Raw genomic sequence first — 13,279 nt, forward strand, 5'->3', positions numbered from 1 at the left:
AGGTAACCCTACTATGAAATCTATCGAGATGTCATCCCACTTTCACTCTGTAATCTCAAGTGGCTGCAGAAGTCCACCAGGTCTCTCGTGTTCAATCTTCACCTGCTGACAGGTGAGACACCAGGACACGAACTCCACGATGTCTCACTTTATCCTGTTCCACCAGTAAGTTCTCTGAAGATCTTTGAGCATCTTGGTAGAATCAAGGTGAACAGAATATTTAGACCTGTGAGCTTCACTCATCAGCTCCTCCCATAATACTTTCGGAACCCACCATTTGTCTTCAAACATGATGGTTCCGTCTCTCTCTCTCGGTGAAACTGTGCCTCTGGCTTTTGGGCACTCTCACACAGCTTCTCAAAATCCGAATCGATTGACTAAAGCTCCTCGATCCAATCTATGATCTTCGATCTTGCCTGCATCCCCACACAAAGGATGCGTCCAGAGTCACCCGCACAAAGGCTGCCATCTGACAAACTCCTTAATCAAATTCCAACTGCGTCCAATCATGCTAGCTGCTATGACCGATGCCTTTCTACTAAGCGCATCTGCCACTATATTTGCCTTACCAGGATGGTAAGCGATGGAGAAGTCGTAGTCCTTTAAGAACTCCAACCACCTACATTGCCTCAAATTCAAGTCCCGCTGAGTAAATATATACTTGAGGCTCTTGTGATCAGACATAACCTCAAATTGTTCCCCATAAAGGTAGTGGCGTCATATCTTCAATGCGAAGACCACTGCCGCCAATTACAAATCATGCATGGGGTAATTCTTCTCGTGCACCTTCAACTGTCTAGAAGCATACGCTATGACCTTGTCGTGCTGCATGAGGACATAACCCAGTTCGGTCCCCGAAGCATCATTTTACACGAAGAAGCCACCCGTCCCAGAAGGCAATGTCAAAACGAGTGTCGTGGTCAACCTATTTTTTAGCTCTTGAGAATTTTCCTCACATCGAGGTGACCACTCGAACTTTACTTTTTTTTGCAATAGTCGAGTCATAGGGGCAGCTATACACGAGAAGTCTTGAATAAATCAATGGTAGTAGCCCGCGAATCCCAAGAAACTTCTGATATCAGTTACCATCTTTGGTTGCTCCCATGACGAAACAACCTCTACCTTGGCTTGGTCAACTTTCATGCCCCTCTCGGATATCACGTGATCGAGAAACATCACCCTATCAATCCAAAACTCGCACTTTGAGAACTTAGCATAGAGTTGATGTTCTCTTAGTGTTTGTAATACGATTCGTAGATGCTATCAGTGTTCTTCCACACTTTCCGAGTAAATAAGAATGTCATCTATGAACACGATGATGAACAAATCCAGCCATAAACTAAAAACCTGATTCATCAGGTCTATAAACATTGCAGGGGCATTGGTGAGTCCAAAAGACATCACTAGAAACTCATAAAGCCCATATCTGGACCTTAATGCTGTTTTCGGAATGTCCTCCGTCTTGATTCTCAACTGATGGTACCTAGAACGAAGGTCGATCTTCGAGAACACCTTTGCCTTCCTCAGCTGATCGAACAAATCATTAATCCTCAGTAGTGGGTACTTGTTCTTCACCGTCACTTGGTTTAGCATACGGTAATCGATACAAAGTCACATTAAACCATCCTTTTTCTTGACAAAGAGGACCAGTGCACCCTAGTGAGACACACTCGACCTGATAAAACCTTTGTCAAGAAGCTTCTGCAATTGCTTCTTCAGTTCTACTAACTCAGCAAGTGCCATGCGATACGGAGATCGAGAAACTGGTGTCGTACTAGGCACTAGCTCGATCAAGAACTCAATTTCTCGATGCTGCGGCAAGCCCGACAAGTCCTCCGAAAAGACATCTAGGAACTCGCGGACAACATCTAACTGCTCCAAGGGTGTCGCCTGACTATCTTGAGCGGACACACTAGACAAGAACACCATGCAACCTTGCTTGTGGTACTTGGAGACCTTCAAGGGCGAGACGATCTTCATCTCGCTTGTCATCCCGGTCGAATAGAAGGACAATGCGGACAAATCGGGATGCTCCAAGATAACCTTCTTACCCCGACATTGTAGGGTAGCATTATGTCTGGACAACCAGTCCATACCCAGAATGACATCATAAAACGTCATATCTAGTATGACCAAGTTGGCAAACAACTTATGCCCCTCGATCACAATGCAAACTACCAGAAAGTACTTCCCACAGGAGGAGGATACACCCATAGGTGACATCATATCAAGAGCCTTTTGAAGGCTAGAAGGAACCAAATCAAACAATTTCGCGAATGAAGCAGAAATAAAACTATGGGTTGCCCCTGAATCAAATATCACACATGCAAAGTGATCAACAACTAAGAAGATACCTTCGATTAGGTCAGTCTGATCACCCTAAGTAGCTGTTGTAGCCGCGTAGACTTGCCCATTGGTCATGCGCTGACCTTATTGTTGTTGAGGTCTCTGTTGGTGCTGTTACAGTGGTTGTTGCTGTTGTTGCTCTCCTTGAGGCGCTGACTTGTTTGAACAGAAAGGAGAGATGTGCTCTGGTTGCTGGCACTGAAAACAATCCCCTTTAAACATAGGAAAAAAGCTCAGTTGATGGCTCTTGCCGCACTTGCGACACACTGGCGGGGCCCTTCCCTGCTGCCTCTGCTGTTGGGATCGACCCTGCTATCACCCATCATGGGTCCGTTGTTTCTTGCCACCTTGTACCTTTCTGCCTGTCGGTGGGTTCTTCCTCGTCTCGCCCGAAGAACCATCTCCATTGCCACCTCCTTTCTTAAATGTAGCCCTAGACTTCTCCCAATCCTTGGTCAGAACGGTAGCCAACTTGATCGCATCAGCCAAAGTAGTAGGCCGACTCGTCAAGGCCCGAGTCTGCAACCCATTCTTCAATCCATGCACATACTTCTCCGCCCTCATCTTCTCACTCAAGAAGAGGTTCGGACAGTACCTTTCGAGGTTCCAAAATCTAGTAGTGTAGTCCACCAGACTCATGGTCTCTTGAGTCAAATCAAGGAACTCTCGTTGCATCTGTTCCTCGGCATAAGAGGAAAAATATGCATCCAGAAACTCCTCTCTGAACGTCTCCCAGGGAATCTCGTCCCAATCGGGGAACTTTACCCCTTGCAGGGTGTCCCACCACTTCTTGGCATCACCCTTCAGACGGTACATGCCAAAAGGTGTTTTCCTGTCCTCGGAGATAGGTAGGATGTCAAACACCCGCTTCATCTCCTTGACCCAGCTCTCTGTTGCCTTTGGGTCAGCCTTTCTTGAAAAGGTAGGCGGGTCCAACTTTAGAAACCTTTTGAAGGAAATGTTGCCCGCGTTTGAAGCAATATCGACAGGAGGGTCACGGGTCGCTGCTTGTGTGTCTATCTATGCAGCCTGTGCCACTTGTGCCGCTTACACAACCTGTGTCGCCTGTATGGCCTGAGCTGCTTGCACCGCATGTGCTATCTGTGTTGCCTGAGCCGTCATGGTCTCAGTCAGGGTATGAATAGCTTTCATCATAAAATCTCTCAGCTCCTGACAGTTTGTGGGAGCAGCAGTAGAGGACGAAGCACCTTTGCATGAATACGACATCTACAACGCACACACGTTTCACAAAATTAGACCCTCTCTGATCCTACCTCCCTTGGGGTCGATCCCGTACAAATACCTTTAAAGATCATATACGATTACTAGTGTATTCTATAATGAAGTTTACTCATACATACAATCAAGCATACTAAATGTCAATGCTTAAATGAAAGTATTTAAATAACCTTATCAGTGAAGAGGACTGCTCTGGAGTCCGAGGCACGACTTGCTGACACTTCAGGATAGAGCTCACTTACCAAAATTAAAAACTTATTGCCAAAAAGGATAATAAAAGTATAAGATTCTGTGGTGGCTTTGATACAAAACCTGTAATGACCCCCAACTCACACCCCTTAAAAATATAGATTTTCTTTTAAACCGTTGCTGAAACCATCCCAGAAACCCGAGGCCTTTACAGTTCCACTCCCAATTGGATAACACGACCAGCCACAAGAGAAACTTACACTTATTGTCCAAACCAAACCAATCATTTATTGAAATACTGATAAATAAGTCTAGAGACAATTTCATGAAAGAACTATTCAGAGTGCAGTAACAACTAAATGAAACAAAAAGAAAACAAAAGTAGAGCCACGATATCCATCTGTGATCTGTCTAGCAAGTGTGTGACACCCGTGACTTTTTCAGACGCTAGTCGCTTCACTGATTTTCTGCTTCTGCAAAAAACCATAAAAAGAGGGGGTCAGAAATCCAAAGAATTCTCCGTACAGATCCCTCTAATGAAAATAAGTGAGCATAAAGAACACAGGTACAATTTTATACAATTTTTCAGAGGAATGCACTTATGACAATTACCTAATCCAATTTAAGCATTCATACAACATTTATTAAGTATACAAGAACCTTAATCAACAGCAGGTATTTCAATTTAAGTAAGCAAGGTATTCCACGTGCATTAAAAAATTAACCATCACCCATCCAACACATATAACATTTAAGGGAAGAAGTAAAATATGCATGTCCTAATGCATAGCAGGATTGTGCATAATTTATGTGCAATGTATGAACACCTTATTGTCTTTCATTAAAGTTTTACTTTCCATATGCATGTCATATTAAATGTATACAATTTAAGTTCCTCTTTTTAATTATCATCGCCCAGGGATACACCAAACGGGTAACATCTCTGAGGTCAAGTTTGGTTCCCAGAGTAGCTTAACATACAATTTGTATTTTATTACTAGGTTCCAAACTTAACCCTCGACCGAATCACCTTCAGAACATTAAACCTCTACATCTAATATCGGGGACACAAGGGACACCTTACGCCCACAAGTGCCATTTTCTTGGTACCAAAATAATCACAGTTGTGACAAACATATCACCCCCAGGTAAAGTGGCAAACTCTCCCTAAAACCGTGGCCACGAGAAGTAACCTCAATATCGGGTTCAGGAGACCAAATTTAAGCACACAGAGTTTTTGTATCATCACAGTCTCCTCAAGACCGGATCTCTAAGATCTTCATTCTCCAGATGCAAGATCCCAGAACATATGCTACACTATTCTTATTTTTTATATTTTTATTAAAGTCAATTCTTTAAGTTTGCAACACCATATGCAAAAGTAAAGTAAAAACCCGCATCCTCCCTTGCGGGGACCCTTACGAGACTCCAGCCCGTGAGGACAACAGGAACAGTGTAGTAGTGTGTCATGCCAACTTGTGTGATTTAAGTGATGCTATTAAACATATAAGAAAAACAACCAAGTCCACGGCTCTCCGGGCTGGTGATGATCTATTAGGCCATCGATGCATCACACAACAAAACCAAAGTGATGTGTTATATAACATCAAACTGTTGTGCCAAATGCACGTTCATCCATACAAAACAAAGCCAATCATAAGCATGTAATTTTCCACCTCATGCATTTTTGTCATATGTATTTCCTACATCCATACACACGTATCCATGTCAAGGCATACTCTCTGTGGGTGGGTGTGCACATGAACAAAATTGTTTATTATGCATGTCCATGGTAAGTGAAACCTCAATCATTTAGCATCTGTATACTTTTCTTGAAGATGTGTATTCATATCAATGCATAGATACATTAAGTAAATACTCAACAGTTAATGAAATATTTTCTTTTCAATGAAATGATTTCTCTTCGGTGTACGCATTTGATGCATATCCATACTCAATATTCAGACTTAATGTAAATGCATAATTTCAGCTAATGTGTGGATTCACCATCAATAGGTAGATACTCAGCAATTATACATATGCCCTAAAATCCCCAGATTTCGGATTTCACACATGCTCCCAGTTTATTCATGTAGTCAACACTACATTTGAACATTGAATCATACAAACTTATTTAGTCATAGGCATTTGAAAATTTTGTTTCAGCATGCACATAACTGAAATCCTCCAATTCGTCAAAGTTTGGAAGTATACCGATACAACACATGCTACAAGACATATATATATATATATATATATATATATATATATATATATATATATATATATATATATATATATATATATATATATTTTTTTTTTTTTTTTCAACCTAAACTGGCTCAGCCGGGTGGCTCGGTTGGGCCCTACGGATTGACCAGCGATGATAGGTCGGCTGGACTCACTCCAGCCGGACCCAGCAGAGTTGTCCAATCATTGACAAATCAGGCTCGACGAGCCAGGCTCGGCTGACAGGGTCGGCCAGATCGTGAAGGGTGAAACAACTAACAAGGGCCCATTAATGATCCTAAATTTTTGCTTCTTTTCTAAAACAGTACATGCCCAAGCAAAGTTTTATGACTGAAAATATGTATTGTCCATCACTAGATTTTGCACTCACATACATTAAAAATTTATGGTTCAAATGCATGTGTAAACCACCATATATTGCAGATTGTTGTCAAAAGCAAAAATACATACCGAGCAAGGATTTCCACCTACCAATCAATGCCCAATACCTATGTCAGAACATTGAACTTATTGCAAAAACTTTCCAAATGTTGGACAGGCATATCAAACAAACCTGCATATTATCAGAAGAAAAAAAACCCCAATTGCGATAACTCCAACATATTAGATTTTTTTTCCTTTTTTTTAAGGGTTTACACCCAGCCGACCCAATCGGCTGGGGTTCCAACAGGCCCAGCCGACCCTAGTCGATTGGGTTTGTGGTTATCCTACCCTAGGGATTCCATCCAAAAACAGCTCAAAATCAAACCGAGGTTCGATTTCTCATGCATTTTCACAAGAGGGGACCCATACCTAGTTCTGGCACTAGGTGGTTGCTGCAACCGCGTAAGGTTGATCCTGCCAACCCTGATTGCACACCGTGATGGACATGGGCACGATCAGGCCTTCCTTCCGATCACAGAAGATGAGACCGGCGACAACTTCCTCGCCGACGAGAGAGAGAGAGAGAGAGAGAGAGAGAGAGAGAGAGAGAGAGAGAGAGAGAGAGAGAGAGAGAGAGAGAGAGAGAGAGAGGGATTTGGGATCCCCTATTTGAAGAAGGGAAACCCTCAAAAAGGAAGGGGGGGATAGGTTTTCCCCTCTTTCCATTCGGCAGACTCGCACGACCCCGCCCCCTGCTTCCATCGTGTTAGGATTCCTTCAGAACCCTAACCGCAACCTTTCCTTTGTTTTATCAGGCAGACCCATTCCTTTTTACTAGCGGTTTTTATTTTTTACACAGGGCGGCCCGGGTCCGAACCCAGGACCCGAAAACCGACCCCGAGTTTGGTCCGCGTCTTACCCCTTTAATATTGATCCACAAGTTGGATCCAGATGGATCCAACTGTGGATCCTCGTGTTAAGTTTATATCTATATATATATATTATTTGTTTTAAATATTTATTATTAATATTATTATTATTATTAATTTTAGTATAAACGTGGATGATATCATTTATACATAAATACCCCTTTATGGTTCCTAGATCCGAAATGTGGATCTCAGGCCCAAATTTGCATATTTCAAAACATTTTATTTTATAAATAATAGCTAAAGTTCACGGTTTTTACAGGGGAGGATCTTCATTGATGTATGACTTAGTACATTGTGCATTATCGATCTTCTTTGACAAATGATCAAGTATTTTAGGTTAATTAATGTAATATCTTTTGTGATTGAATTATTTCATGTGTTATGGAATTGCAGCTTGTCTGTAACTAGCAATTATGGAAATAACTGTGCTACAGTCTGATTTTTTTTCAGTGAAAATACTTTCACTGGCGCACTGCTTGCGCCAGTAAAGCCATGAACTGGAGTGAAAACGTTTTCACTGGCACAACTAGTTGCCATATGATTGCCATATGGGAAAGGCATGTAGATTGCCCCAGTTTCAGATTTTATGCTATATTTGTGGATGAGCATACACACTTTACATGGTTATACCCATTGAAAAAGATGATTTTTTTGAAACCTTTATTCATTTTCAAAAGTTTGTGGAACACCAATTTGAAAAGATCAAAATTTTTAAAACCGACGGGGAGGTGAATTTATGACTAACAAGCTTATTGGATATTTAAACAGTTTGGGAATCAAATATCAAGATTCTTGTCAAAAAAACTCCAAAGCAAAACGAAGTTGCTGAAAGGAAACATTGTAATATCATTGAATTGGGGTTGACTATAATGTTCCATGTCAGGATTCCTAAAACTTTGTTCGTGGAAATGTTCTCTACGACTGTTTTTCTTATCAATAGATTGCCAACTTCCACTATTGACATGAAATCACCATACTTCAAGCTTTTCAGTAGATATCCTGATTACACAAGTTTATCTGTTTTGGGGTGCCCAGTGTTTTCCTTTCTTAAGGGGCTATGCTAATGATAAGTTCGACCCAAAATCTTTGCCTTGCATTTTTATTGGATATAGTCCCAAATACAAGGGATATAAATGCTTTTATCCTAGAATGGGTTGCATTTACATATCGAGACATGTTCTTTCGACGAAGGAAATTTACCTTTCAAAGATCCAGTGTCTCTTTTCAAAAATAAAAATGTCGGTGATGATTGGGAATACAAAGAAAAGAACATTGAGAAAAGTGTTGAAAATGTTATTCAATATTACCCTTGTGCTCATGTCTATGACGATCAAGATTGTGAGAATATTGTTTTTCAAAATCCAGTTACTCAATCTCTTGAAAATGACCATGGTACTCAGCAAGAAAATGTTTTTGAAATTGAAGACAATAATAATAGAAGTGGATCTAACAATGATGTTGGAGAGAATTAGAATCAACGAGTCATTGAGCCCGTTCAAATCCAAAAGAGGACTACGGTGACTCATGGAATGTCTGGCATTTTTAAGCCAAATCTTAAGTATAGAGGCACTCTCACCCTGGTTGGAAAATTGCCATGGATGAAGAAATGGCTGCCCTAGCTTAATAAGACACTTGAGATTTGGTTTCATGGAAAGCATCTATAAATGTTGTTGGATCCAAGTGAGTTTTTAAAGCAAAGCTCAAATCGGATGGTAGCCTAGGTCTTAATTCTAGGTTAGTTGCTAGGGGATTCACTTTGGTGGAAGGAATCAATTTCAGAGAAACCTTTTCTCTTGTGATTCGGCCGGCTTTCATTTGAACAGTTTTAACTATTGCGGTTGTTAAGAATTGGGAAGTTAGACAATTTGACGTAAAAAATGTTTTTCTTTATTGTTTTTGAATGAAATGGTTTTCATGCAACAACCCTCGGGATATGAAAATTCTAATATGCTAAGTCATGTTTGTAGGCTTAAAAAGGTTCTATATGGTCTTAAACAAGCCTCGAGTGTGGTTTGAATGGTTGAGCACCTTGCACTTTGAGTATGGTTTTAAAAACAAATTTTCATATCTATGTTAACTTATTGTGTGCAAGGGAACTATTTCATATTGATGGTCCACGTGGATGATGCGCTGCTAACGGGAAATAATAAAAATCACATAGATGCATAGAAGAAGACTTAAGAAAAGAGTTTCCTGTCAAAGACTTGGGAAGGTTACATTTTTTCCTCGGGTTCAAAGTTACACTAGTGAAAGACTTTTCTTAAGTCAAATGAAGTATGCCCGAGATATTTTGGAATGAGCATATATGCTTGATTGCATGCCTATGAACAGCCCTATGGCCACTAAGATGGAGAGAAGCATTGTCCAAGATAAAAAATTTGAAAATCCCATATTAGCCCTTCAATATCTATCCATAACCCGTCCTAAGCTCTCTTTTAGTGTTAACTTTGTTGGATCGGTATGCTTTCTCGAATGCAGAATGGGCAAGGTGTCAACTTACCAGACGATCAACATTAGGTTTTCATAATCTCTTTTTGGAGCCAATTGTATATCATGGAGTGCCAAAAAGCAGAACACAATAACCAGGACAAGTGTGAGGCAAAACACGTTCATTGGCCTCTACAGCAGCAAAGCTCACTTGGATTCTATCTATACTTTGGGACATTGGTTGTAATGATTTGGGCCTAGGACCCGTTACCCGGATCCATAAGAAACCTACAAATGGGTATTAAAGTATATATATAATAATAATTCTAAATAAATCAATAAATAAATAATATTATTTGTTATAAAAAAATAATAATAAAAATTATGTATGATGCGTCAAATCCATAGTTGGACTCAAATGGATCCAATTGTGGATCCGTCGATTAATTTTTGACCCGGATCTACGTTAATAGTGGATTCAGTGTCGCGGGGCGGACCCGGACCCGATTGCGCTATAAAGGAAAAGGGGGGAAACAAGAATCATGCCTAGGGCACGATTCTTGCAAGATCGAAGTTGTTGCAGAGGAGAGCGTAACCGCCGGGGGTCGCTTCTCGTTAAAAGGGGGAGAGGACCTCGCCCTTCTTCCTCCTACTCTCATCTCCCTCGGCCGTTACCTCACATACGTTCGTCTCTCGTCTCTATCGACAACCCCAACCACCTGCTGCCGCCGTCACCAGCAACCAATATCGTCGATGACCTCCTTCTCACAGCAAGCGTCAGCCTCCTCCTCTCCCACTCTCGCTGGCCCTCTCATCTTTCTTCCATTCTCTCCTACCCTTTGTCTCTCATCTCCCTCATGATTTCTCGCATGGCTGCAGGAGGAACCGACGTCAGAAAACCTCCTCTCGCTGCAACAACCTCCTCTCATCGGAAGAAGGTAGGGTTTCAACACTTTTCTTGTTCGGTTTTGATTGCATCCGGGTGTGTTTTGGGTTAGTCAAGAAAGAAACCCTATTTAGATGTATTGGATGGGGTTCTTCGCTACCAGAAAACCAATGACGATAGAATGTTGGGTGTTCCGGTGGCTGTGACCCCAGATTTAGGGGTTCCTCGTGGGTATCAGATCAAAAATACATTTCAGATTTAAAATTTCAGATCAAAAATCCATTTCAGATTTCAGATAAAAAATCCATTCCAGATTTCAGATCAAATTCTATTCCATTCCCAAAACTAAATTCAAAATCCATTTCTTAAGTCTAAATTCAAATTCAATTACTGTTTCAGTATTGAAATCAAAATCGATTCTTGAAAAAAATCGATCCAAATTTAAAAGTCCATTATGACTTCAAAGATCCATTCTTATTTTAAAAATTTCAATTCTAAAACTCCTTTTCTCTTCATCTGAAGAAATCTGATCATTCTGAGACTTGGGAATTTCAAGTCTCTTCTTCTATATCTATTTCGAATTCTGAGTTAGATTCAAAGTCTAACTTTTTCAAACCGATTTCAAATCCTTGAATCATTTCTTCACTCCATTATCACATTCATTTCAGAATCACTTGAAAAATCTTAAAATTTCTAAATTATTTTCTTAAAAGCATGCATTTTTGCATTTGCATTGCACAAGCATGATTCTTTGTGCATCTTTAAACTTAGAATAAATTCTTAGACATTATCAAAGTAAAACAAAAAGGCATAAATTCGATCCTTGGTTTGATTACCCCTGGTAAAGGCGCCAGGAACGGTCGAACCTCGTACAGACGAGCGAGCCCCGTCTCTTTATTTTTCCTGCAAAATTTTCAAAACGGAGGCGAATGATTTTTAAAACATTTCTTTGGTCAAATGAGACCTTGCAAAAGAGTTCCTCTCTCTTCTTCCTTTTCTTTTCTCTCTTCTTTTCTATCTTTTATTCCCCTTCAAAAGAGAACAGAGGCTAGAAAGGCAAAGAGAAGGAAAAGAGGAGCGAGAGGGAAAATTTTGCATGATCACAGTTTGGTGAAGAACCATAACCCGATGCTGGAGACTTATATCCTCATTGGAGTATGGACATATATGATTTTGTGGAGAGAAAGGATATTCTGAAATAGTTGCTGCTGAATGATTTGGGAGCGGTGCTGACAATATTTCTAGCTTGCTTTCTTCTCTATCTTTCACGAGGAGATTTTTATCAATGTAGTCCTGTATCAGATGCTTGAGGACAAAGCAATGCTCTGTATCATGTCCCGTTGCTCTGTGGAACTTGCAGAATTGTTCTTTGAATTTTTCCATGATCACAGGAGGATATGCTATTTTAGGGAGTTTGATAATCCCTTGGGCTAACATATATTCCAGAACTTTCTCTAAAGGTTGATCCAAAGGAGTAAACACACGATCCTTACTCCATTTGATGTATTTGGATTTTTCCTGAAGATCTTCTTTCTACTAGGGATCAGTTAGAAGAGGTTTATTATTGTTTTTAAAGAACTTTTCTTTCTGTCCTTTGTTTTGATGAGATTTTGCGCCGCTGCTGTTACCATTCTTATTGCCCTTATTACCATGATTGTTTCCTGAAGTGTCAGTCGAGAAAGTAAAATGTACCTTCTTCTTCTAATCTTGGGTATTCTTGACAAGAGTAATGCCTTCACATACTCCATTTTCCATTCTCATTTTGAGCCATTCGGCCCGTTCTGTCAACTCTATGAATGATTTTGATGGGAAGTGGACATAAGGCTTCTTAATGGCTGAGAAAAATTGTTGAGAATAATTTGAAGGGCATGTTCCTCATAAATGGGAGTCCTAATTTTGTTGCAAATACTTCTCTATTTGCGAATAAAATCTTTGGCCTTCTCATTGTTTTCCTGCTTGAGGTTGTACAGATGATTGAGCGTTGGTAGAGCTTCCGTTTTGAATAAGAATCGCTCGATGAACAAATTAACAACCTTATCAAAGTCTCGTAACTTTATTGGATTAATGTGCTCTACATACCATTTGGCGGTTGCGCCCTTTAAACTGTGCAAAAAGCATAAGAAGAGAGCACGGTTGTTCTCTTTGAATCTGGCACATTCTACGAAAAATATTGTGAGATGGGCCTTGGGATCGCCGGATCTGTCGAATTTAATGAATTTCCTGGGGAGGTTTTCCAAGCTATCATCCCTATCCAATCCAACATAGAAGTCTTCCCTGGTATATACTTTCTTTCCTTTGTCTCAAACTTGTAAGTCCTTGACCATCCTGGTCATTTTTTTTAATCGTGCCTAGATTGGATCTTTCATTGGGACCCCATATCTGAGTTTGTTCACTGATTTAGGTTCTTTTGTCATCTTCTTAGGCTGTCACAGAGGGTTTTGGGTGAACACAGGTTGTTCTTCTTTTGAATCCTCTTCTGCTGATTTTGTATCTTCAGAAGCACTATCGTGCTGGACTTTCTTCTTGCCGATCCTTACATGCCTTTTCACAGGTTTTCTCCTGATCTTGCTCTTGGAAGATACTTTCTTCGGACATGCCCCAGCCTGTTCGAATATCATCTTTGTCATCATTTTTTGAAACAGTTTGT

General features: G+C 40.4%; 1 protein-coding gene across 1 annotated transcript; it reads right to left on the reverse strand.

Moving 5' to 3' along the window:
* Positions 1-1,263: 1,263 nt before the first annotated feature.
* On the reverse strand, positions 1,264-3,219 carry LOC149842908 (uncharacterized). The gene is made up of 4 exons (XM_090000762.1): positions 2,701-3,219; positions 2,465-2,558; positions 1,686-2,306; positions 1,264-1,580 (listed from the first exon to the last, which is right to left on the reverse strand). The coding sequence occupies exons 1-4, from the start codon at positions 3,217-3,219 to the stop codon at positions 1,264-1,266; spliced, it is 1,551 nt and encodes a 516-aa protein (XP_089856888.1).
* Positions 3,220-13,279: the final 10,060 nt, after the last annotated feature.

This window comes from Nuphar pumila, chromosome 3, assembly GCF_984573655.1.
Source record: "Nuphar pumila chromosome 3, dmNupPumi1.hap1.1, whole genome shotgun sequence".
In the NCBI taxonomy this organism is placed as follows: Eukaryota; Viridiplantae; Streptophyta; class Magnoliopsida; order Nymphaeales; family Nymphaeaceae; genus Nuphar; species Nuphar pumila.